The sequence below is a fragment of the Dreissena polymorpha genome, chromosome 10 (genome assembly GCF_020536995.1).
Source record: "Dreissena polymorpha isolate Duluth1 chromosome 10, UMN_Dpol_1.0, whole genome shotgun sequence".
Classification (NCBI taxonomy): Eukaryota; Metazoa; Mollusca; class Bivalvia; order Myida; family Dreissenidae; genus Dreissena; species Dreissena polymorpha.
Window position 1 is genome coordinate 29,087,296 of NC_068364.1, and position 27,422 is coordinate 29,114,717.

Sequence of the window (27,422 nt, forward strand, 5' to 3'; positions counted from 1 at the left end):
AGGGGAGATAATTTAAAAACTAAGGTAGATAGAGTTATTGTTCTTGGTCACTGCACTTCTCCTAGTTGCCATCTGTTTATATTTCAAGTTTTAAGTCAATCCCTTCAGTAGTTTTAGAGTTATGCTCCGGACAAAGTTTCGGACGGACGGACAGACGGACGCACAGACGGAAGGATGGACAGACGGACGGAGACTATTACTATATCCCCTCCGAAAATTTTTCGGCGGGGATAAAAAATTGATTAATATTTAATGATTTTTTTTAAACACGCTATTTATCAATTTTCAAGCAAGTTAGAACAAACAACAAGTGTCTTTATTAATATTTTATCTGTCAAAATGTAATGTTATAAAATACGTTGCATACCATTGACCGAAGTATTTTTATAAATAAAATGATTTTAAGTGAAGACCAAGATTGATATTGAGGGCCAGTATTAGAAAGTGACTTAGCAAAATCTTAAGTTGTACTTTAGTGAAACTTTGATTCAATTTATATTTATTTAAATGTTTTCTGCTTAGCAAAAAATAATATATTACTTATTTACATGTAAGCAATATTTACTTGTCCACAATCTTTAAAAGTAAAAATTAATGCAAAATAGCCAGAGAGTTAAGAAATGAAATAAATTGAAGCAACTTCAGTTTTTACATAGGAGCTTTTTTTATCAGCGTAAAAAATCATATACACATGCACAAACCATATTTACAAACAAGAAAGGTTCAAACGTTAACTAAAAATCTTTATATATCACAGACAGTTATAGACCAAACTTATGAAAATTTCTACATGTGACAAAAGTTCAAATTTATCTTTAGAAGGATCACTAAATTTTAGAAACAATTAAATAAACATGACAGATGAACTTAAAAGAACATCAATGTACTGCTGAACTAGATAGATACTGTGGAACATTATTAATGCACAAAATAATTTTGGTCAGGCTGTATTTTGACAGTTGATCTATCTTGATATTAAGTACTGAAAGAAAATGAAGTGTGTGTAAAAACTTTAGTCTGCAATAAAAGTTATCAATTGACATCACAGAATTTATCAGGCACTCGTGCAATTAAACACTATTACATTATAACATACATTGTATTTATATAATAAACTTGAACATGTGAGTGTAAGCGCAGTCTAGAGCATACTGCAATAACAATAATATTTTACACTATATTCAATAATGATAATGATCATATAACTTGTTTTAACTTAAATACTCCAAAACAAGTAAATGCATTATATATGTTTTTTAAATTGATATATAACTCGTATTAGCACATATTAGCACAACAAACTTAATTTCAAATCATATATATGTATGTTTTCCGACTTGTTAATATACATACGTGCATTTTTTCCTTGCTCTTGCTATGCAGAATACATATGTGGGATATCATATACATTTGAAAAGTGAAGTTAGAAGCATATGTGTTTATTTCATGAATGACTGAATTAATATATCCAAACCAAATTTAAAGATAAGAATGTACATTATTCTCAATTAATATTCCTATTCAATTTATTATCACAAAAACCTTTGGTCAGTCATTAACACCTCACATTTGTGAAATCAAAAAAAGAAAACAAAAAAAAAATCAAATTTAAAACATGTGCTGATACTTCATATACATTTTATTTTCAATTAATCAACAACACATTCGGAAAACTTAACATTGACAACAAAATTCTCCCGTATGACAGCCAATATTAAAAAAAAAAATCATAAAATATATCCAATACAATACAATGCAAAGTCAGTAATTCACAGTAAATCATGTCTCAACCAATATTCAAAAATGTTCATAAAACATTTTCAATACAGTACAAAGTCAGTAATTCACATAAAGTCACATCTCAAAGTTTTCCTGCTCTGCTTGTCGAGGACCCGTTACGCTTGGGCAGAGCAATAAATCGAGGCCGAGCCGTGATGTTGAACTCTCCCTCCAGTGCCTCGGACAAGATGTTCAAAATCGTATTCTCCAATACACTCTCCACACTGTTTCCGAACTCTGGCAGTCTGCAAATAGGAACATATTAACACTGGCAGTCTGGAAATAGGAACATATACTCTGGCAGTCTGCAAAAAGGAACATATCACTCTGGCAGTCTGCAAATAGGGACGTATTATGAGAATGATGAATTCCAGTGTTGCCTTAAGTAGGGGATTTTACTCTTTACCGCTCCGATACAAATAGGGACGTATTATGAGACTGATGAATTCCAGTGTTGGGTTACGTAGGGGAATTAACCCTTAACAGCTCAGATACAAATAGGAATGAATAATGAGTATCAAGAATTCCAGTGTTGGGTTACGAAGGGGAATCAACCTTTAACAGCTCAGATACAAATAGGAACATATTATAAGTATCAAGAATTCCAGTGTAAAGGGAATCAACCCTTAACAGCTCAGATACAAATAGGAACAAATAATGTGTATCAAAGTTTCACGGGTTGGATTAAGTAGGGAAATCAACCCTTAACAGCTCAGATACGCATTTTGAACCTTCGTAGTTCCCTAATAAGTCAACTTAAAAACCTTTCTTAATAGATCAAAGTTTTCAAGGCTTCATTACCAACCCTTAGATATTGATGAGTAGCAAACAGTATGAAACCCTAACAGCCTGTTGTAGCTTTATGTTGGGTGCATATAACCATTTTAACTATGCATCTGAGCAGGAAACGGTTAAAATGACACAAACAAGGCTATAGAAAAAATCTTCAGTTAAATTGTTCTCAAGCAAGCTTTCAGATCAAATCCAATCCAATGTTTTGTGATTAAAAAAAATACCTCATTGCAGTAACAATTTTTGCACAATTTACTTTCTTAAGGGGTTTTGATGTAAAACAGACCTTAACACAAACAATACTGGGACTTTCTTTAGTCAAGTGTTTCAAATGATTTTGAGGAATTTCTGTACATATTCCCAATTTAGCTTTATGAATCTGTACCGTGTAAACTTGTCAAAGGTCTGTTTTGTTTCTATGCATTATTCAACATGTATGCATCAATACATGTGTTGCTTTTAAATATGACATCCGGATCTATTTACAAACAATGTGAAGAGGCCATGTTTTTTGTTGCTTAGTAACCAAAAACGATTACATTCTGTCTAACCTAAATTCAACTTTTATATGGAGTGTCTATAAACTTTAAGTTGAAAGTTTGTTCAGTCTTCATTATTCCTTCAGTGAAATGAGTTCATGTTATGAACAGCTTATAGTATATTATTTAAAGCACTGTGTTAAATCTTAAAAAGAAACAAACATGTAACTTCAACATATTTAAATAACACAACTGCATTACTGCACATACAATCAAATATATGCAGTAACAAATAACATAACTTTTTTTTTAACTTAAATGTAAAAACTAACACAATCTGTACAGCTTACTTATTCAGAATGAGCCTGTAAATTATTCCAAAAAGTATTATTATTATTATTATTATTATTATTATACAATAGAACATCAACAATAAATATGATTTAACAATTTATGTAAAAAGTTTGTTTAAGACAGGTAAAAATAACATCCAAAATTTATAAAAACATAATTATATATATGTTATAAAATACTTCCATTATCTACAAAACATTAAAACTTAAAACTGAATTACTATTTTTAATATCTAATTTGTTTCCCATAAACATTTATGAAAGGCACTGCAATACAACAAATTTGTTAGTATCCGAGTTAAGAGAATTGCCCAACCATCAAATAAAACCTACTTTTTTATTTCCTTTTCTCCTTAATTTAAGAAAATAAAACCCACTTTTTAATTTCAAGTTTCCCCTTCAACCATCTTCTAAAACCTATTTAAGTTCCTGTTTCTCTTTCAACCATCTAATAAAACATACTTTTTCATTTCTTGTTTTCCCTTCAACCATCTTATAAAACCTTCTTTTCCCTTTCCTGTTTTCCTTTCAAAAATGTTGAGAATTGCGCAACCATCTTATAAAACCTACTTTTTCATTTCCTGTTTTCCCTTCAACCTCTCTTCTTCCTGTTTAACCTTCAGTATCTCATCCTTTGTGTAGCGTGGCGTACTCGTCTTGGAGGCCTTAGTGTCCGGAGTGCTCACCTGAAATATTCCGAGAAGATATTTAACCTTAATTGAAAAAAAATACGGTATTTCAGAACTTTTCTTTTTTTGTCATTTGTGGTTGACAGTTCTTTTAACCCTTTATCACTTAGAAATGTATCTTGATGCATTTGTGGTCCCTTAAAAACTGTAATTAAATTGAAAATCTTTCTTACTAGATTCAAGTTTTAAAGGTTTCATTTCCAACCTTTAGACACTGATGAGCAGCAAACAGCATAAAACCTGAACAGACTGCGAATCACTCGCAGGCTGTTCTGGTTTTATGCTGGTTGCAAAAGTCATATTCACTTTGCCTCTAAGTGGGAAGGGTTAACTCTCAATAGGTGTTACAAAAAACTCTTTTGCTTAGAAGTGATGTCCTTTAAATGAACAAGAAACCGTCGGAGACTGGTGATGCTCCCTAAAGTGTTTTTTGTCACAATATTGCACTATATATTCAGATAAAAGGAAACGTCTTGAGGGGCATAACTTTGGACAAAATAATACGATGGATGGTTTAGCAACTTAAAAATTTCAAAGGGTCATTACTCAGTAAAAAATCATCCGACAAGAACCCGCTGATAATATGCACATCTCCTCTTAGTAGTGAAGCTTCCAATAAAGTTTCATTGAATTCCAGTCATTAGTTGCTGAGAAATAGCCGGGACAAGAATTGTACTATATGTACAGTTAATGGAAAATTTCAAAGGGCCATAACTCTGTGAAAAATCATCCGACAAGAACCGGCTGATAATATGCACATCTCCTCTTGGTTGTGAAGCTTCCCATAAAGTTTCATTGAATTCCAGTCATTAGTTGCTGAGAAATAGCCCGGACAAGAATTGCACTATATGTACAGTTAATGGAAAATTTTACAGGGCCATAACTCTGTGAAAAATCATCTGACCAGAACCGGCTGATAATATGCACATCTCCTCTTGGTAGTGAAGCTTCCCATAAAGTTTAATTGAATTCCAGTCATTAATTGCTGAGAAATAGCCCGGAAAAAAAATGTGCACGGACGGACACACACACGAACAGACGAAGCAGCGACTATATGCTCCCCCAAAAATTTGTTGGGGAGCATAAAAATCTAACTGTTGCACCCTCAATCCTTGATTGACATGGACAGGTGAATCTACTTTACAATTAATTTGATTGTTTGCATCTTAGATTCACGTGTGTATGCCTTCCTGGTCACTAAGCCTCCAAAGGTCTTTGATAAAAGGATTCCAATGGTGAAAAATAAATTGCAATGGTAAAAGGTTTAGGATGTACAGCCCAGACTCATTCATGTTTTGTTAAAGCAACATAATGTTTTGTCAGTAAATGATTTTTGTTTCTCAAAACGTCTCATCATATTTTATTGTTACACAATAAGACATTAATGCATGCATTTGTAGTCCCTTAGGAAGTTGAATTTAATTAAAGACCTTTTTTATTAGATTCAAATTATAAAGACTTCATTTTCAACCCTAAGATACTGATGAACAGCAAACAGCATAAAACCTGAACAGACTGCCAGTTACTCGCAGGCTGTTCTGGCTTTATGCTATTTGCACATAGCCATTTACACTTTGCTTCTGAGTGGGAAAGGGTTAAATCTCTGTTTCCAGTGCAGTCAAAATGTCCTTACCTTGCTTCTGTCCGCGGACTTCAGAGATGACTTGCTACTCTTACGCTGTTTTTTCGTGGACGCAGAGGAAACCTTACTGGAAGGGGGTGATGGCGGGCTAGGGCGTGTCCCAGGCCGACCCACAGGCGAGCTGGGTGGGGTAGGGCTCTGACGGGGCTCTAGTTTGTCTGCCCGGGCCCCAATCTGGGCAAAGTAAGGCACTGGGTCCTTCATCACCTTGACAACGCTGTCATGGAACGCCGAGTCATCCAGCAAGCCCCTGCATACAGAATTTCAAAAAATAAGTTTGATTAACATTTTATCTTGTGTATAAAAAAGAGAATTTCCAAAATTAAGTTCCGTTATCGTTTTAGTTTCTGAATAAAAAAGTTGGTGAAGCCTTAGCGTATAAACTTGACATATTTGGGAAAAAAACTGTTTGGCCCCTGACTTGCAGTCAAGTCTTAAATGTGCACCATCAATGAAATTTCTTTAAACAATGCTTGCATCTGTTACTTTGACCTTGAACTTTTGATATTTCACCAACTGAATTTTAACCTTCTTCAATGAAAACTGCATGATAACCATTTGGCTGATCTTCTGCTGATCAGCCAGACAAAGTAAAGATAATACCCACCTGAGAACGTTAGCCATCACTCCTGATATCAGATCTGCTTCCGACTGTTTGCAGTCGATAATCTCCGTCTTTTTGTTATCGACTGGTGCATCTTTCTTTTCTTCGTTTGCACTGAGGCACCTGCAAGCAAATCATGTGTAAAAAAGACCTTCACAAGGAAAGCCTGCTGAACTTTTCTGTTTGAGTAACTAGCGTTAAACAAATATTAATTATTGATACAGAGACTAAAAGAGCCAATTTCAATTCAAAAATGTGTGTTACAGGTTGAACATATTTTCATAAATTTTAAAACAGGTTTATATTAATTAAGTTTCTCTAAAAACATGCTCTTGATATATTGCCCCCAATCATTCTAGATGTGTTTAAGCATATGCATTTTACTGAAAATGTCTTATACTGGTAATTGCCTGACCTACTCTCAAAATATAAGAGCACTTCCCATGGTTTTTAGCAGAATATCTCACACTTATTTGGTTCCTTGTCAGAAAAATTAAGTTAACTACACTTCACAAAAACATCAGTTTTAATTTATAAGTTCAATTTAATATAATGTTTAATTTTATAAGTTTACTTTATAATTATAATTATATTTAATTTATAAAGTTACACATCATTGAAGAATATAAAATAACTTATGAACAACTAGCACTTAGTGGATAATGGTTCACACTCAACAATCATGAAAAATAACTCAATTACCGATCAACATAATATTTGCGGTACTCATCTGGGAAGTTTGCCTGGAAGGCTCGAATGTCGTGGGTGCGAGCTGTAAGACCGAGGTGAAGTAAGAAGGGCGTGGGAGGTTCTGGTTTCTCCCACAATTCATTGGCCTTCTTGTGGCGTCGCTCACATTCATTTTTCTCCTCGTCAGGCGAGAGCTTGCTTATTGGCGGCAGCGTCTAAATGAGAAGATGACTAAAAATGTTGAAACTACAGCTTTGACATAAACATAACTAATATCCCTGCATCACTTAGGCAGCTATTGTCTGGGTATGACAACTTTTGTTTCAATTGAATCGCTTGAGAAATGTGGACATAATTCACTCCACAAACTTATGCTAACAAAATGGCCAACTGCTTGACTTATACAAATACATACTCTGGCCTTCCTGTGATATAAAGCAATAAAAGGACCCGTATTCACAAAGCAATTCTTATACTCAATTGTAAAAAAAACACATGTCTTAAAACTGAAAAGTTCTTATAGTATATTCAAAATCAGCACGATATGGATTTTAGCTTCTTTAAATAGACAACTCTTTGTTTGGAACCAGTTTATTATGACATAGGCAAGAATTATAGCTTATTATATATATATATATATATATATATATATATATATATATATATATATATATATATATATATATATATATATATATATATAGCTTTTTACATAAAAAGTTTGATTAATTACTTATTGTAACCAAATAATTTAATACTTTTGTTTCAAATTAAAACTCTGTGGCGTAGTGGACATGGTGGATATTGTGTCTGCCTAGCCACTGGAAGGTCATGTGTTCGATCCCCACTGGTGTAGCATTCTTAAGATCTCCTCCTTAGAAACCAAGCACTGGTTATAGTTCCAGTAAATGGACTCGAGAGGGTTTCAAATAACTTAGGCTTTCGATGTGATCAAACCAAAACAAATAGGTTCAGACTAAACTAAATTTTAACTCACATTGGTGTTGAGAAAATTCTCAACAGGAAACGCACTAGAGAGTGTCTCATAATGCCTTAGAAAGTGACTTAGCTCAAATATGAGATTAAACAAAAGGTTTTCAATGGACTGGGATGGGAATGAGAAGGGGCCCAATAAACAAAAGGCCGCTTAAATTTGTGGATGGTCCCTAGATTTTCTTGAAAAAACTCATGTGTACAAAACTATTTAAAAAACGAAGGTGGGCAAACGTGGCCATATAGTTAGTTGATTTCCATGCATTGGTAAGACTATGCATAAAACACATTACAATTATAAAAAGATTGTGTACATTCAATAGAATTTGCAATAAAATCACCTTATATTTAGCAAAGTCTGTTTCGCTCATCCTCAACGCATCATCAGCTGTCTTCTGCTTCAGTGGCTCCAAGTCCTGAATGAAACAAAGAATACCGTACTTAACCATGTATTACATGCAGTATTCACCTTTTACAGTACCCGGTATCTGGATTTATCTAGATTGCAAAACAGGCCTGGGAAACAATTTAATATTGGGTACTGTACTTTACCATGTATTACACCTAGTATTATACCTCAAAATCTAAAATTAAACAAGAGCTGTCACCATAGGATGACATATGCCCCCTATAAACGCTTTGATAGGAGTTATGAGCATTTTTCAAAACCTAAACATAGATTTCAAAACCTAAACGTGGACCCTAAGTTCAAGGTCAAGGTCACAGGGGTCAAAATTGTTGTGCGTATGGAAATGCCTTGTCCATATACACATTCACACCAAATATGAAGGTCATATCTCAAGAGACATAGAAGTTATGAGCATTTTTCGAAACCTTAACACAGATTTTGAAACCTAAACGCAGACCCTTACTTCAAGGTAAAGGTCACAGGAGTCAAAGTTTGTGTGCATATGGAACGGCCTTGTCCATAAACACATGCATACCAAATATAAAGGTTATATTTCAAGGGACATAGAAGTTATGAGCATTTTTCGAAACCTATAAGCAGATTTTGAAACCTAAACGCAGACCCTTACTTCAAGGTCAAGGTCACAGGGGTCAAAATTGTTGTGCGTACGGAAAGGCCTTGTCCATATACACATGCATACCAAATATGAATGTTATATCTCAAGGGACATAGAAGTTATGAGCATTTTTCGAAACCTAAACGCAGATTTTGAAACCTTAACGCAGACCCTTACTTCAAGGTCAAGGTCACAGGGGTCAAAATTTTTGTGCGTATGGAAAGGCCTTGTCCATATACACATGCATTCCAAATATGAAGGTTATATCTCAAGGGACGAATATAGAAGTTATGAGCATTTTTCGAAACCTAAACGCAGATTTTGAAACCTAAAGGCAGACCCTTACTTCAAGGTCAAGGTCACAGGGGTCAAAATTGTTGTGCGTATGGAAAGGCCTTGTCCATATACACATGCATATCAAATATGAAGGTTATATCTCAAGGGACATAGAAGTAATGAGCATTTTTCGAAACCTAAATGCAAAGTTTGATGGAAGGACAGACGGACAGACGGACGGACAGTCTGATCACTATATGCCCTCCTTCGGGGGCATAAAAATTGGTATGCATTATATATTGATACAGGGCTATTATGACTGCTAATTTGTGAAAAAAAAATGAAAAAATTTTCACGCGCATTTTGAAAAGTCATTAATTTTAATAGTCAAATTTTAAATAATAATTAATTGTAAATATTTGAAAAAATGCATGTTGTTTTTAATGGTTTCAAAAATTTGTTTAGACTTAAAGATCATTTGAGTTTCCTTTAATTGTACTACAGATGCTGATTAATTCATTATACACATCCTCAGCCGAAGCTTAAATCCCTTACCAGATTAAACAATAACTGAGCAAATTTTAAACACATCCAAACTGGATTCATTGGAATCTTATAATGAACGCTTGTACAAATGGACACTAAGGATCAAGGGTTTAATTAAACTTTCTAATAAATTGAGCTTAAAAATGTCAGTCCTGAGGACTTCTTTTATAAAAACTGTAAAAATGTATGAATATTTAAGACATGTTTATGTCTCACAATTTTGAAAAATTCAGATAAATTATTTATTTAAGAAAATATAATAAAAATGTTATCTTTAAATTACCATTATCTGTGGAAATTTCAGACTGTAACATAAATTGTTATAAACTACTCTTGAAATTACCGTTATCTCGGGGCTGCCAATGCGTTTATCAGCATCAAGATCGTTTTCTGTGATCGTGAACTCATATTTCTGTCGTAAGCGTTCCGCCTCCCATTCTGCAAGCCTGTTCTTGTAGTCATTGTACTCAACTTGGTCTGTCACCTATGAACGTAGAAAAACAAGCTATTAGGAACCAAACAAATGAACAATATTAAAGCTTTACCACTTAGATACATATTTTGAAGCATTTGTAGTCCCTTAAAAAGTTACATTAAATTCAATACCTTTCTTACTTAATTCAAGTTTTAAAGGCTTCATTCGCAACCTAACAATACTGATGAGCAGCAAACAGCATAAAACCTGAACAGACTGCGAGTTACTCACAAGCTGTTCTGGTTTCATGCTGGTTACAATAGCCATTTTCACTTTGCTTCTAATGGGGGAAAGGGTTAATAAGGTAAACAAAGAGCAGTGTAGTCAGACCTTTGATTGTACCTTGTACATGGGACTACACTTAACGCACATGCATTAAGCCTCGTTTTTTCAGAGCAAGGTTTATTTTAATTTAAATATGATAGACATAAGTGGAAGTGGCACTGATTGCCTTACTTCACAGACGAGGTCTAGATAGTATAATGAGGGTTGAAGGGCTGCTACAAAGTTAACACAATACCTCACATACAAGGTCTAGATCGTAGAACAAAGTTTGACTGGCTACTTGAAAGCTCACACTTTACCCTACAGATTAAGTCTAGATCGTATAATTAGGTTTGATGGCCGCTACAAAGTTCACACTAACCTCACAGATGAAGTCTAGATCCTATAATGAAGGTTGAAAGTCCGCTTCAAAGTTCACACTAACCTCACAGACGAGGTCTAGATCGTAGAACGAGGGTTGACAGGTCGCTACAAAGTTCACACTTACCTCACAGACGAGGTCTAGATTGTAGAATGAGGGTTTACAGACCACTACAAAGGTCGCACTTACCTTACAGACGAGGTCTAGCTTGTAGAATGAATAAGGGTTTACCCACCATTACAAAGTTCACACTTACCTCACAAACGAGGTCTAGATCGTAGAATGAGGGTTTACAGACCATTACAAAGTTCACACTTACCTCACAAACGAGGTCTAGATCGTAGAATGAGGGTTTACAGACCACTACAAAGTTCACACTTACCTCACAGACGAGGTCTAGATCGTATAACTAGGTTTGACCGGCCACTACAAAGTTCACACTAACCTCACAGACAAGGTCTAGATCGTAGAATGAGGGTTGACCGACCACTACAAAGTTCACACTTACCTCACAGACGAGGTCTAGATCATAGAATGAGGTTTGACCGGCCACTACAAAGCTCACACTAACCTCACAGACGAGGTCTAGATTGTAGAACGAGGGTTGACAAGTCGCTACAAAGTTCACACTTACCTCACAGACGAGGTCTAGATCGTAAAACTAGGGTTGACCTACTGCTACAAAGTTCACTTGAGGTCTAAATTGTATAACTTGGGTTGACTGGCTGCTACAAAGTTCACACTTACCTCACAGACGAGGTCTAAATCGTAGAACGAGGGTTGACCTGCCGCTACAAAGTTCACACGGCACATCTGGCTTTCACCAGGGTTCAGGTATCCTCGCACGGGTCCAATGGACAGGAACTGGAAAATAAATATGTGAATCCAATTATAATTTGCAGTCATTTCAACAGAATTTCATTAAGCAGGATTAAAATGATCAAAGGATTATTATTATCGTGTGTTGCATTGAAATTTTGTTTTAAAATTTAAGATTTTACTTATTGCATGATTACTTTCTATCAATCAGTCTTATCAAAGATGTTACGTGGAATATTGAAATGAAGGCATCATGGTATTTTGGAATCAAAGCCGGCCCATTGGACCTGACACTGTCAGATATACATATAAATTGATATACTGTCAGTGGGGCAGGTTACATGCCAACAAATGACAAGGGGAATTACTCAGACATATGAGTATAAAACAAGAGCACCGCAGAACGGTTGCCAACGCTCGGCTGTGGGTGCATTTTTTAATAAATGAAAGCTTGTCAGATTTTTTTTTTTAGAGGTCAGGGTGACCTTGACCTTTGACCTAGTGACCCAAAAATGGGTGTGGCGTGTAGAACTCATCAAGATGCAGCTACATATCAAGTTTCAATGTTGTAGGTGGAAGCACAATGATTTAAGAGCCAATGTTCAAAAGGTTACCAAAATGTTAAGGTTTTAGCACGGCATGGACGGCGGATGACGGACATGACGAGCTGGCTATGACCGAAAACAGCCGAGCTAATAAAATCACATATCTGACTGTCGAAAGGTCAGGTTACATGCCAATAAATGGCAAAGGACGGTTCTCTGACTTGTTTCTCACCTGACTATCAGAAGGGCAGGTTACATGCCACTCAAATGACACAGGGCGGTTCTTCGACTTGTTGCTCACAAACACCATCCGACGTCCACGGCAAAACAGGGGCAGATTCCCGAAGGAGATCCTCTCTTGTGACAGGAACGCCAGCTGTGAAGAGCATAGATAACCAACTTTACAATATTATGTCTTATGTTTACGTCTTTAACTGTTGATTTTTGAATCAGCTGCTATCATACACTTACGCAGCTCACATGTTTTAGAGAAAGGAAGAGCAATAACTAAATATCATTACAGCAAATATCAGGACATAATGTTTTATTGTAACTACGGTAACAATAATTAACTTCAATGTATTGACAATTAACCATGGGAAGTAACACCTAATCTCATATGAAGTTGACCTGTATTTTAAAATATATAAGAGCAAGTAACTCCTAACCTAATATGAAGTTTACCTGTATTTAACAATATATATGAAGTAGAAGTATCTCCAAATCTAATATAAAGATTACCAATAGTTTACAATATATAAGGGGAACTAACTCATAATCTAATATGAAGTTTGCCGGTATTTTACAATATGGTATAAACGGGAGTAACTCCTAACTTAACATAAAGTTTACCTTTATTCTGCAATATAAGGTCAAGTAACTCCTAATCAAATAGGATGTTCACCTTTACTTTTCAATACAGGGGTAAGTAACTTCTCACCTGTCCGGGAACTGGCACGCTCTGCACTCCGGGCACTCCGGTCAGATCCTGCTGGTCAGTCATGGGCATGGTCTCTCCCATGATCCTCTTGTCATACCCGACACCCGTGAACGTAACGATGGCCGTGTCACCATTGTGCACATGAATTGGGACATCCACCTGTATTTGGGAAATGATTTATTCTCGGGGTTTTAATTCTACGGATATTCTTTTCATAATTTTTTTTTTAAGTTGGATAAAGTAAGCTGTATTTAAGGAGTTTGTGCTTAAAAATATTTTCTTCAAAATATTTGCAGCCATAAATTATCTGAACTTACTTCCAACTACACTTATCCCTAGTTGCAAACAATTTTTTACTATTATGCACATGTGACAAACCAATCTTGCCATATTACATTGACAAAAAATTAAGGTACCGTAATTACTCTATTGTTTCGGATACACAAAAATAATTAATTTTATTTGTGTCTGAAAACTTAGATATGAAAAAGATATAACAAATACAGGTGTCCGAAAACTGAGTCGAAAATTGAAGTGTCCGAAAATAGCGTCAATTGTATCCATGACTATTGGTGATAGCACGCGCTTGTAAAATACCATGCCGTATAGTAAAAATTACAGTTATATATGTTTGCGCTGCATTTTAAATAATTTTAAATGCTTAATTTATTTGACAGAAAGTTAATACAAGGTTGTACTTTGACCAACGAGTTCAAAGATGAGCATGCGATGTACCGATACCCGCTAGTATGAACCTGTAATTAACGCAATAAAAAAAAGCAAACTGTGAATTCTTTGTTTGTTCATTTCCGATAGTTGCTGTCTAACACCTTCCATTGTTCTTAAAACCTGCAATAGGGTGCATCACACTTTGAAGCGTTTAGTATTTGTCACAGTTATTTTACTGAAAAGGGGTTGTACAATTGCGGTAGATAATTGAACTGTTAATTGGCACTACCCCTGGTAATTGTCATAACGCTTATGCTATCGGGCGAAACCATTGTTTAATACCGGTTTACAATGTTATTTACCCAATAACGCAAATGTAATGGTCCGTTGCCCTCAGGCCATGTTTTATTGTGTTAATCTGGTTGTAAAACCGCATGATCGAAGTGTCATTAGATATCGAAACAGGACCGAAATTTGGTCAAATAGCGCTGAATATACTGTCCAAAAACTTAACATTAATTATGGAGGAAAACTTGTGTGTCCGAAAATTAAGAGTCACGAAAAATAATTATTTTTGCTAAAAAAGGGGGTGTCCGAAAACTTAGACTGTCCGAAAACATAGAGTAGTTACAGTAATTTAAGATTGAATCATAATACATTTCTATATTGATGAAGGTCACTTTTATGTGGACATCTTGAAAAAAAAGCAGAAAAAAGTTTTAAATGAATTCCAAATAACTTTTTAGCAGATATTTCACACAATCTGAAGGTACATGAATAACAATCTTCTCAAAAAGACTTATAAACATTCACCATGGTAAAAATAACTTCTTATACTAACCATGTACGTCTTAGCCTCAATAGGTGAAAATCTCCACTCAATGTTCAACGATCGCCCAGGTGGGATTTCTCCCATTGGATTGAGGCACTCGAAGATTGGCTGGTCAAAGTTCTCCTGACGTATGAGGTCAAGAGGTGTGAGGTCAAACTGGTAGCGGACGGATGTGGCTCCACCGTTATACAGCTCATACACCTGAAAATTGGGTTAAATGAAGATAATTGGGTTTAATAGTGATAATTGGGTTAAATGATGAAAATTGGCTTAAATGGTGGATATTGGGTTAAATGTTGAAAATTGGCTTAAATGGTGGAAATTGGGTTAAATGGTGAAAATTGGGTTAAATGAAAATTGGATTGAATGAAAATTGGGTTAATGAAAATTTGGTAAAATTGTAAATTTAAATTATATGACATGTGGTATGGAAATACAGGGCTAAATGCATGTGAGTTAAGTATTGCCCTAGATCAGCCTGTGCAGTCCACACGGGCTAATCTGGGAGGATACTATACACCTAAACTGGGCCTCACTATTGCAAAATATAGTTCTTATATTGTAGCGCAAATCTTTACAAAATTATGTTAGAATTTAAATAACTTCCTCATTTTGGTTACTAATCAGGCAATAAAGAACTCTTTGTTGTTCAACTCTGCAAATGTACCTGTTTAGGGCTGATCTTTTCTCCCACAGGCACTGGTGTGAACATGTGCTTGCTGGACGGGAAGTGAATGTAGTGTCTGTCCTGGTCAACAGTCACACCGATGAAATTCAACTGAAAAGAAGTAGACAACATTAAATACACATAGTCATATATTATCAAGAGTAAGTGGAGGCAGCTTCTATTTAATCAATAAATTGTTAACATCAATTTATTTTCAACTGAAAAAGGCAACATTTATTAATATATATGGTCATATCGATAAAATTTGCCTTTTTATAAGACGACAGATTTCCGATCATAGATGGGCATCTTTTAAAGTCGAAAACAGACAAAACTTTACAGAAAAAAGGTGTAAATCTGGTTCTAAGCAGGAATAGTTTCTCAAAAAGCCTTAGGCTATTTACACCATCAAACCAAAATGAAACTTACAGTCCACATTTTCGAATAAAAGACTTAAATATATATGTAAAAATTTGCTGCAGTTAACACATTTTCTATAAGAAATAAAGTGTAAATGGCTATAAGACAACCAGCATAAAACCAGAACAGCCTGCGAGTAACTCATAGTCCATTCAGGTTTGTATACCGTACTTTGCTGCTCACTATGGAGTATCTGAGGATTGAAAATGAAGGCTGGAAAACTTGAAGTAAGAAAGGTCTTTAATTTCATTTCATTTTATGAGGAACTACAAAAGCGTATCTGAGTGGTTAAGGATTTAAATTGTATTCTATTGATGAAATGTGAACAAAACTTCAGTGTACCAGGATTTCTCTTCCACGGGCCAACTTCAGCAGCACGGGCAGTCTGTCAGTTCCGGCGATGAAGTGTTTATAGCTGAACGTGACGCTACCGCACTCTCCTGGGTCAAGTTTGCCCTTGCGAGGCTCAATAGTGAACAGGTTGTTGTCCATGACTTTCATCTGGGGTTGAACAATGTAGCTTTCTTTATCTATATTTGTGTCTGTTTCACAGTTTGCTAACAATTCTTTATACAAACTATAAAACACACACCAGCTTTTTTAATAGAAAATTAAGGAGTATTAAATGTATTAAATTTACAATATTCCATATAGTTGTAGTTGTTTTATGTATCCGACACATACAAATATTTCAAGCCAAAGCAGCAATCATTCTGAATTCTTAATAAATTGATATTTATTTGAGAAGGAAAACTATCTTTTCCCATTTAACATTCCTTGTTTTTTTAATGTTGTTAATATTAAAAATGTATTGAATTAAGTCCTTGCAAAAATTTTTAGCCTCCCTCTGTGAAAACAAGCCTTAAAGAATGTGCGTAAAGTGTTGTCCAAGATTAGCCTGTGAAGTCTGCACAGGCTTATCAGGGACAACAGTTTCCGCTCCAAACTTGAATATTTCTAAGAAGATACTTTCTATAAACAAACAATTCTATACAAGCTGAAAGTGTCTACCTGATAAGCATTATGGGTTAATTTTGTCCCTTCAAACTAATCTGGGACAACATTTTACGCACATGCATAAAGCCCCACTTTTCCAGAGGGCGAATGAATTAAAAACTTTAGTAACAACCACCTTGTATCATACCTCGTGCAATTCATCCTCATCAAACTCCCCAGTCTCTGCCCAATACTCCAGCTCCGTATGTAGATCAGACGGGAACAGGAAGGCCCTCGAAAAACATATAAAAACATCTGTGTATTTTGGATGGGTCATGAATAAGAAAAACAGCATTATGGCTTAATTCAGGGCATAATTGAATCAATTAGAGACAGGTAAATAAACAAAATGTAGGTCAGTTGGGAACAGTAAGGCCCTGGCAAACATATGAAAAACATGTGTATTTTGGATGGGTCATGGATATGAAAAACATCATTATGGCTTAGTTAAAGGGATAATTGGATGTAACAGAGACCAGTAAAAAAACAAAGTAGAAATCTAAATGGTGTAGTTGATATGGTGTTCAAAGTGCTATCAGGTTGAGCCAGGTTTGATCCCCATTTGGGGACTGTTCTCTTTATTAACAATTAACCAAGGCATTTGGTGGGTTTCCAGCTAAATACATATATTTGAAGTAACAACACATGCCGTACCATTCTGTTGCAACGGTGCCCGTATTCTCAAACATCAGGTTCACAAAGCACGCCTCGCTACCCAGTGGCGCAGCGCTGAAGTTGAAGTCCATGATGGCGCGCGTGTATACAGGCGGGCGGCGCTGGTGGCTGTGTCGAGTCTGCACGCTGTACATGAGCTCGCGGGCCGACGGGTCTGAGTCCAGACAAACGTTGAGGCTAAAAGGTAATATATGATTATCAGTCTTTGTAATTGGGCATTAAACAAATTTGTTGTTATTTTTCAAAGTTTATATATGATTATATGTGCTTATCAGTGTTAATAATTGGGCATTCAACAAATGGGCCGCACTCTAGATAAATGGTCTTAATGCATGAGTGTAAAGTGTCGTCCCACATGAGCCCGTGCAGTCAACACAGGCTCATCTGGGATGACACTTTTAGCCTAGACTGGATTTTTCTTTAATTGTAAGAGCGTCTTTAAGATGTCACCCAAAGATACGAAGTACTGGTTCTACCCATGAAGCGGCCCTCAGGCACGTCTCAATAAGCCTGAGGCTTTTGCTACAATCAAGCTTATATAAATAGGTTTAAAGTAAATATTTCATTGGAACAAAAAAGTGTAATCTTCGGCTAATTTATATCACTTATTTTCATGAATGCCAGTTACTCTCATGCATACAATTAAAATATACTTAAACTATGCAAAACACTTTTTTGTAGGGGGAAGGAGCATTTACTTGTCCAAGGAGAAAAGTGACCACAGCTGCTTCTTGCTGATGCCAACAGCACTTCCAAAGCAGCGGGCATCTGTGATGGACATTGTTGGGAAAACCCCCGTAACAAGAATGTGACACAGATGCTGGGGTTCCTGGGTGGAGGCACTGGAGACATCTAACAATAGAATTATAGGGTATTCCAATAAGACATCTAAAAATAGAATTATAGGGTATTCCAATAAGACGTCTAAAAATAGAATTATAGGGTATTCCCAGAAAAGATAAAAGCTAGCTAAAATTAATAGGTTCAAATTTATCAACAGCAAATGCACACCTTCTGGGGTTATAAGCTGGTACGAAATGGCGAACTGGTACGTCACTCGTCTGATTGGTCGAACCATCGCGGAGATGATCTGTCGAGAGCGCGCTGGTATAATGCCCTCCATTCTGTCCAGTTCGAGTCCTGAAAGCAGCAGCAAATAGTAAAAAAAAATCTTTAATCATTTTCTTTATTTTCTATGCCAGTGAAATGTTGAATGCTATTGTCCAAAAAATAATATTATGTCTGTTAGCAACATGTTGGGCCTGTTTTCAAGAAATCTCAGAAATACTAACGCGGGAACTAATTCAAGCACACAATCAAAAAAATTATCAGTTGAAAAGGGGCATATTTAACTACAGCAAATTTGTATGCACAATAACAACGTTTGCACATCCACGACTTTATACAGTAACGAACAATAACTGTAAGTTCCAATGAAAAGCATTCTTCTTCAGGTTCATGTCTACAGACAGACAGATGTCCATGGTGAATCTAGTATACACTCCTCTACTGTGATGAGGGTGGGAAAGGGGAGGCATACAACATGTAAAAAAAATGAGCCTCACTCTGGGAAAACAGGGCTTAATGCATTGATGTTAAGTGTCGTCCTAGATTAGCCTGTGTAGTATGCACAGGCTATAATCAGGGATGACACTTTCTGCCTTATCTGGATTTTCCCTTAGAAGAAAATTCTTTTAAATAAAAAATACCATAAAAGCAAAAAGTTTTGTCTCAGATTAGCCAAAGCATATACACAGGCAAATCTGGGATGACACTAGGCACATGCATTAAGCCCAGTTTTCACAGATCACAGCTTGCAGTTTTACCAATTTTATCGGTCCTCGTCATTTCCTCTGGATACGGTCCATCCAGGGTCTGGTCAATGGAGAGCCGGTAGTGCAGGCTGCAGCTGCTGTTGTTGAACAGTGTGATGTGCTTCGAGGCCGAGCTGCCAACAATCACGTCACCAAAATCTAGGTAGCCTTCCTCCGCCTGCAAAGCAAGTTGACAAATTTAATTACACATAATTAGACATAATTTTCTTAAATGATCACTTCTTATAGAAGAATTTTTGTGTTTAAAACCATGAGAATAAATTTCACGTGTAAAAAAAGGAGAGAACAAATGTCTCATACAATTCTAAAAATTATTGCAGTTTTTTCGTGGAAAAATACGTATGACAACAAATTTCTAATGAAATTCTATCTTAATTGCAGATTTTTTATCCTTTTTAATCGATAACATCACATTTTTCCATAAAATTCTTTAAAACTCATATTCTTATATGTCAAAATTATGATCTTACAGATTCGAAAAGATATATAATTGATATAAGATTATTTTTTTCCCATTACCAGTTAATTTTAGATTGTATACACAAACAACATAAATTTGATACATTAAGAAACTTGAAGGCAAATTGATTTTTGTTTTTAAAAAAGCATTAAGTCTGTAGAGAAGATTTTTAATTCAATTTTGTCTTGTACTCTTATGATATAATAAACAATATGTCCTTCTGACATGTGGCTTCATTAGCCAAGAACCAGACTCGAGAGTGTCTCAGAGGAGTCTGCCCAGTTCACAGATGACACTTTCCGCTCTTATGGAATATTTTGTTGAACCCTTTCCCACTCAGAAACAAAGTGAAAATAGCTATGTGCAAACAGCATAAAACCAGAACAGCCTGCGAGTAACTCGCCGTCTGTTCAGGTTTTATGCTGTTTGCTTCTCATCAGTATATAAGGGTTGGAAATGAAGCCTTTAAAACTAAAATCTAATAAGAAAGGTGTTTAATTAAATTTAACTTTCTGAGGGACTACAAACGCTTCAAAATACGTATCTGAGTGGTAAAGGGTTAAAGAAATCTTCCAAACAAAAATCCCGTCTAAGCAGAAAGTGTCAACCCCTATAAGCCTGTGCAGACTACACAGGCTAATCTGGGACATGCATTAAACCCTGTTTTCCCAGAGCACGGCTCATTTCTCAATCCACCCACCTTGATATCACCGATGGATCCCTCACCGACCGCTCGAACATCAAACTGCTTCTTCTTTCCTCCTGACGACGTGGAACTGAGCCCCTGACCCCAAACTACCAGCGCTGGTTTCATCACATACTTCTGTTCTTGCTTTGGTACAAACGACCAACTCTGGGACTAGCAGAATAAAAAAGGATTTCATAATTAGTTTTTAATTTAAATCTTAATATTTTTGGCTTGATTGCAAAAAAAACATATGGCTTATTGAAATGCTCTCAATTCACTTTCCTGGGTAGAACCAGTACTAGGTTTACTTGGGGGAGATCTAACGAACGCTCCGGCAGTGGGGATCTGAACCGTGACCTCCTGGTCATTAGGAAGACACCATATCCACTGCGCAACACCAACATAATTTCATAGCTGACTCTCACTTATTGGAGTTACAAAGGTTAAAGCCTACGGTATCAAAGACAGCAAACCGTGCAATCATCATCATCATCATCATCATCATCCCCATCACCACCACCATAATCATAATCATCATCAGCAGCAACAACAACATTATCATCAGCAGCAGCAACAACATCATCATCATGACCATGATTATCATCACCACCACAAAAAACCACCACCAAAAGGAACTGCACATTGCAAATAAAAGTAGGTAAATTATCTATGAAATGAAATTGATTGATATGTTAAAACTGAAAAGGTCTCTGGAAACATACCTGTGATTCATTGGGCTGAATAATACCCGCCTCGGGGACAACTGACAGCAGGTTCTTGTCTGCAAACCTCAGCTTCCACTCAAACCTGTGGAACAGACATGAAAAAATGATACAATGAGCCTCGCATGGAAAAACAGGTCTAAATGAATGTGCATAAAATGATGTCCCAGATTAGCCTGTGCAGTTTGCGCAGTCAAATGAGGGACAACTCTATATGCCTGAATTTGCCCAGGCCAATGATGGGACGACATTTGAAGCATGAACTGCATTTTCACTTTTTTTTGCGGAAAGTGTCATCCATAAAAAGCCTGTGCTGACTGCACTGAAGGCTCAAATCTTAACCGAATAGATATCTGGGCCAGTATTTATAAAGCTTCTAAGGGAAATCTTAACTTGAGCTGTAATAAAGTGAAAACATGATATCAATTATTCAAAGTGAAACCCAATGTTTTCTTCTTACAAATTAATGAAATATATAACATACAATATATTAAAATACATACAAATTACAATAAACATTCATTGTGTTAGCGATATTTACTTGTTTGTAACAATTTAAAATAAAAATATTTATTCATGGAATAACCAAAACCAATGTTTTCTTATTATAACAAATTGATGCAAAATATAACATACAATAAATTAAATACATACAATATACAATAATATTAATTATTTTTGCAATGTTTACTTGTTAAAAACATTTTAAAGTAAACATATCTGCACATGGAATAGCCAGAAACCTGAACAATATATTAAATTATAAGAAACTGACCAAAGATTTTTCCCGAAAACATCTTTATGACATTGACTACCAATCCATTACCTCAGAGGAATCCGAGACACATTCTTGATCATGTATGTGCGCTTGGATGATGTTCCAACGCACGTTGGTTTGAAGAAGATTTCTCCCTGGGTATCCAGAAGAACTAGCGGGGCCTCGGCAGAACCAACCAACTCCAGCTCCTGAAATAAATATAGGATATTCGAGCCACCCTCTAGGAAAATGGGGTTTAATGCATGTGCATAAAGTTTTGTCTTTGATTAGCCTGTGGAGTCCACACAGGCTAATAAGGGACGAGACTTTCATTTTAAAAGTATTTTTCATTTAAAGGAAGTCTCTTCTTGGTAAAAATCCAGTTTAGGCCTAAAGTGTTGTCTAAATGATTTTAGTTTTAAGTCAGCCATTGCTAACATTTTGTTTTCTGTATTTAACATAAAAAATAACCACTGTGAAGCCTCATCTAAATAGCCTTACGATAGGCTATAACCCAGTGTGACAGTGTTACATAGCCTTACGATAGGCTATAACCCAGTGTGACAGTGTTACATAGCCTTACGATAGGCTATAACCCAGTGTGACAGTGTTACATAGCCTTACGATAGGCTATAACCCAGTGTGACAGTGTTACATAGCCTTACGATAGGCTCTAACCCAGTGTGACAGTGTTACATAGCCTTACGATAGGCTCTAACCCAGTGTGACAGTATTACATAGCCTTACGATAGGCTATAACCCAGTGTGACAGTGTTACATAGCCTTACGATAGGCTATAACCCAGTGTGACAGTGTTACATAGCCTTACGATAGGCTATAACCCAGTGTGACAGTGTTACATAGCCTTACGATAGGCTATAACCCAGTGTGACAGTGTTACATAGCCTTACGATAGGCTATAACCCAGTGTGACAGTGTTACATAGCCTTACGATAGGCTATAACCCAGTGTGACAGTATTACATAGCCTTACGATAGGCTATAACCCAGTGTGACAGTATTACATAGCCTTACGATAGGCTATAACCCAGTGTGACAGTATTACATAGCCTTACAATAGGCTATAACCCAGTGTGACAGTATTACATAGCCTTACAATAGGCTATAACACAGTGTGACAGTATTACATAGCCTTACGATAGGCTATAACCCAGTGTGACAGTATTACATAGCCTTACGATAGGCTATAACCCAGTGTGACAGTATTACATAGCCTTACGATAGGCTATAACCCAGTGTGACAGTATTACATAGCCTTACGATAGGCTATAACCCAGTGTGACAGTATTACATAGCCTTACGATAGGCTATAACCCAGTGTGACAGTATTACATAGCCTTACGATAGGCTATAACCCAGTGTGACAGTATTACATAGCCTTACGATAGGCTATAACCCAGTGTGACAGTATTACATAGCCTTACAATAGGCTATAACCCAGTGTGACAGTATTACATAGCCTTACGATAGGCTACAACCCAGTGTGACAGTATTACATTAGCCTTACGATAGGCTATAACCCAGTGTGACAGTATTACATAGCCTTACAATAGGCTACAACCCAGTGTGACAGTATTACATAGCCTTACGATAGGCTATAACCCAGTGTGACAGTGTTACATTAGCCTTACGATAGGCTATAACCCAGTGTGACAGTATTACATAGCCTTACGATAGGCTATAACCCAGTGTGACAGTATTACAATAGGCTATAACCCAGTGTGACAGTATTACATAGCCTTACAATAGGCTATAACCTAGTGTGACAGTATTACAATAGGCTATAACCCAGTGTGACAGTATTACAATAGGCTATAACCCAGTGTGACAGTATTACATAGCCTTACAATAGGCTATAACCCAGTGTGACAGTATTACATAGCCTTACGATAGGCTATAACCCAGTGTGACAGTATTACATAGCCTTACAATAGGCTATAACCCAGTGTGACAGTATTACATAGCCTTACGATAGGCTACAACCCAGTGTGACAGTATTACATTAGCCTTACGATAGGCTATAACCCAGTGTGACAGTATTACATAGCCTTACAATAGGCTACAACCCAGTGTGACAGTATTACATAGCCTTACGATAGGCTATAACCCAGTGTGACAGTGTTACATTAGCCTTACGATAGGCTATAACCCAGTGTGACAGTATTACATAGCCTTACGATAGGCTATAACCCACTGTGACAATATTACATAACCTTACAATAGGCTATAACCCAGTGTGACAGTATTACAATAGGCTATAACCCAGTGTGACAGTATTACATAGCCTTACAATAGGCTATAACCCAGTGTGACAGTATTACAATAGGCTATAACCCAGTGTGACAGTATTACAATAGGCTATAACCCAGTGTGACAGTATTACATAGCCTTACAATAGGCTATAACCCAGTGTGACAGTATTACATAGCCTTACGATAGGCTATAACCCAGTGTGACAGTATTACGATAGGCTATAACCCAGTGTGACAGTATTACATAGCCTTACAATAGGCTATAACCCAGTGTGACAGTATTACATAGCCTTACGATAGGCTATAACCCAGTGTGACAGTATTACGATAGGCTATAACCCAGTGTGACAGTATTACATTAGCCTTACAATAGGCTATAACCCAGTGTGACAGTATTACATTAGCCTTACAATAGGCTACAACCCAGTGTGACAGTATTACATTAGCCTTACGATAGGCTATAACCCAGTGTGACAGTATTACATTAGCCTTATGATAGGCTATAACCCAGTGTGACAGTATTACATTAGCCTTACGATAGGCTATAACCCAGTGTGACAGTGTTACATTAGCCTTACGATAGGCTATAAACCAGTGTGACAGTATTACATAGCCTTACGATAGGCTACAACCCAGTGTGACAGTATTACATAGCCTTACGATAGGCTATAACCCAGTGTGACAGTATTACATTATTTTGTTGTATTGTCACCAGAAATCATGTTCATGAAAGTCAGGTTAATGCATATTAAACAAGAGCACCGCCTTGCGGGTGCAGACCGCTCATCTATTTTCTTTTTAAAGGTGAAGGGACTCTCATTTTCAATCACAAAGGAGGGAGGAGTGGAGTGAAGAGGGGTGTATAGTGTGGGGTTGTGGACATTTATTACATTATCTTCCAAAAAAGCGAAAAAAAAAAAAAAAAAAAAAAAATCGTGGGGGGGGAGGGGGGGGGAGGGGGGGGGGAGGGGGGGAGGGCATAGGGGATGGTTTGGGTGAAGTCTATTGTGGTATGTCAGGTAAGAGTAGTTTCATCAAAGTATCAATCAAATCTAATCATAAATAAAGAAGTTATGGCAATTTTAGCAAAATTTAATAATTTGACCTTGAGAGTCAAGGTCATTCAAAGGTCAAAGTAAAATTCAAGTTGCCAGGTACAGTAACCTCATGATAGCATGTAAGTATTTGAAGTTTGAAAGCAATAGCCTTGATATTTCGAGTGGATCGAAACACAAAATTTAACCATATATTAAAAGTTACTAAGTCAAAAAAGGGCCATAATTCCGTAACAATGACAACCAGAGTTATGCAACTTGTCCTTTTACTGTACCCTTATGATAGTTTGTGAGTGTTCCAAGTATGAAAGCAATATCTATGATACTTTAGGGGTAAAGTGGACCAAAACATAAATCTTAACCAAATTTTCAATTTTCTAAGTATAAAGGGCCCATAATTCCGTCCAAATGCCAGTCAGAGTTACATAACTTTGCCTGCACCGTCCCCTTATGATAGTTCATAAATCTTGCAAGTATGAAAGCAATAGCTTTGATACTGTAGGAATAAAGTGGACCTAAACACAAAACTTAATCAAATTTTCAATTTTCTAAGTATAAAAAGGGCACATAATTCTGTCAAAATGCCAGTCAGAGTTACATTACTTTGCCTGCACAGTCCCCTTATGATAGTTAGTAAGTGTTGCAAGTATGAAAGCAATAGCTTTGATGCTTAAGGAATAAAATGGACCTAAACACAAAACTTAACCAAAATTGTCAATTTTCTAAGTATAAAAAGGGCACATAATTCTGTCAAAATGCATGCCAGAGTTATCTAACTTTGCCTGCCCAGTCCCCTCATGATAGTAAGTAAGTGTACCAAGTTTGAATGCAATAGCATTGATACTTACTGAGAAAAGTGGAACTAAACGCAAAACTTAACCAAAATTTTCAATTTTTTAAGTATAAAAAGGGCACATAATTCTGTCAAAATGCACGCCAGAGTTATCTAACTTTGCCTGCCCAGTCCCCTCATGATAGTAAGTAAGTGTACCAAGTTTGAATGCAATAGCATTGATACTTTCTGAGAAAAGTGGACCTAAACGCAAAACTTAACCGGACGCCAACGCCAACGCCAATGCCAACGCCGACGCCGACGCCGACGCCAAGGTGATGACAATAGCTCATATTTTTTTTTCAAAAAATAGATGAGCTAAAAATCATTTAAGTCGCCTTCTCGGGTAACTGGGCTAAATGCATGCGTGTTATAAGTCATTCTATATTAGCCTGTGCAGTTGGCACAGGCTAATCAGGGACAACACTTGTTCTCTTTATGGACATGTTCATTTAAAGAAAGTCTCTCCTACACAATAAACCAGTGTAGGCAGAAAATGTGGTTCCTGATAAGCCTGTTTGGACTATTCCTGCTAATATATAAGACCCATGGGACGACACTTTCCCCACATGCATTATGCTGAGTTTTCCCAGAATGAGGTTCATTTGAGTATGATATTCTGGTCTAGATAAGGTGGTTACCCACCTTGTTGTATTTCTCATTGGCATTTTAACCCACCTTGTTGAATTTCTCATTGTCATGGTAACCCACCTTGTTGTATTTTTCATTGTCATGGTAACCCACCTTGTTGTTTTTCTAATTGTCATGGTAACCCACCTTGTTACATTTCTCATTGTCATGGTAACCCACCTTGTTGTATTTCTCATTTTCATGCTAACCCACCTTGTAGTACTTCTCATTGTCATGGTAACCCACCTTGTAGTATTTCTCATTGTCATGGTAACCCACCTTGTTGTATTTCTCATTGTCATGCTAACCCACCTTGTTTTATTTCTCACTGTAATGGTAACCCACCTTGTTGTATTTCTCGTTGTCATTCAGTCGCATGGTCAGCTTGTGTTTGTATGTCTTCACCTCCTTGGGAAGTATTTTCACAACGAACACCTGCTGTTCTCCTTTCAGCAATGCCTTTGAGGGCTTTACAGAGAATGTGCTGGAAACAACAAGGGGAAAAATAAAAAATACAGTTTGTAGAGATGGGTTTACCTTTCAGCAATGCCTTCAAGGGTTTCACGGAGAATGTGCTGGAAACACCACGAGTAACATAAATTATTTTATAAACAGTTTG

At 36.4% G+C, this 27,422-nt stretch overlaps 1 protein-coding gene across 2 annotated transcripts in view; it reads right to left on the minus strand.

Moving 5' to 3' along the window:
- Positions 1-313: 313 nt before the first annotated feature.
- Positions 314-27,422, minus strand: part of LOC127846945 (cilia- and flagella-associated protein 65-like) — a 97,928-nt gene continuing 70,819 nt past the window's right edge. Inside the window, exons 38-40 of one of the 2 annotated variants that reach the window (XM_052378379.1) lie at positions 3,974-4,089; positions 3,401-3,415; positions 314-2,024 (exon numbers count right to left, since the gene is read on the minus strand). In XM_052378379.1, the coding sequence (XP_052234339.1) occupies positions 1,862-2,024; positions 3,401-3,415; positions 3,974-4,089 (294 nt within the window). In that variant the 3' untranslated portion in view covers positions 314-1,861. The remainder of the gene's footprint in view (positions 2,025-3,400; positions 3,416-3,973; positions 4,090-27,422) is intronic. The other variant, XM_052378378.1, reaches the window with a different exon arrangement.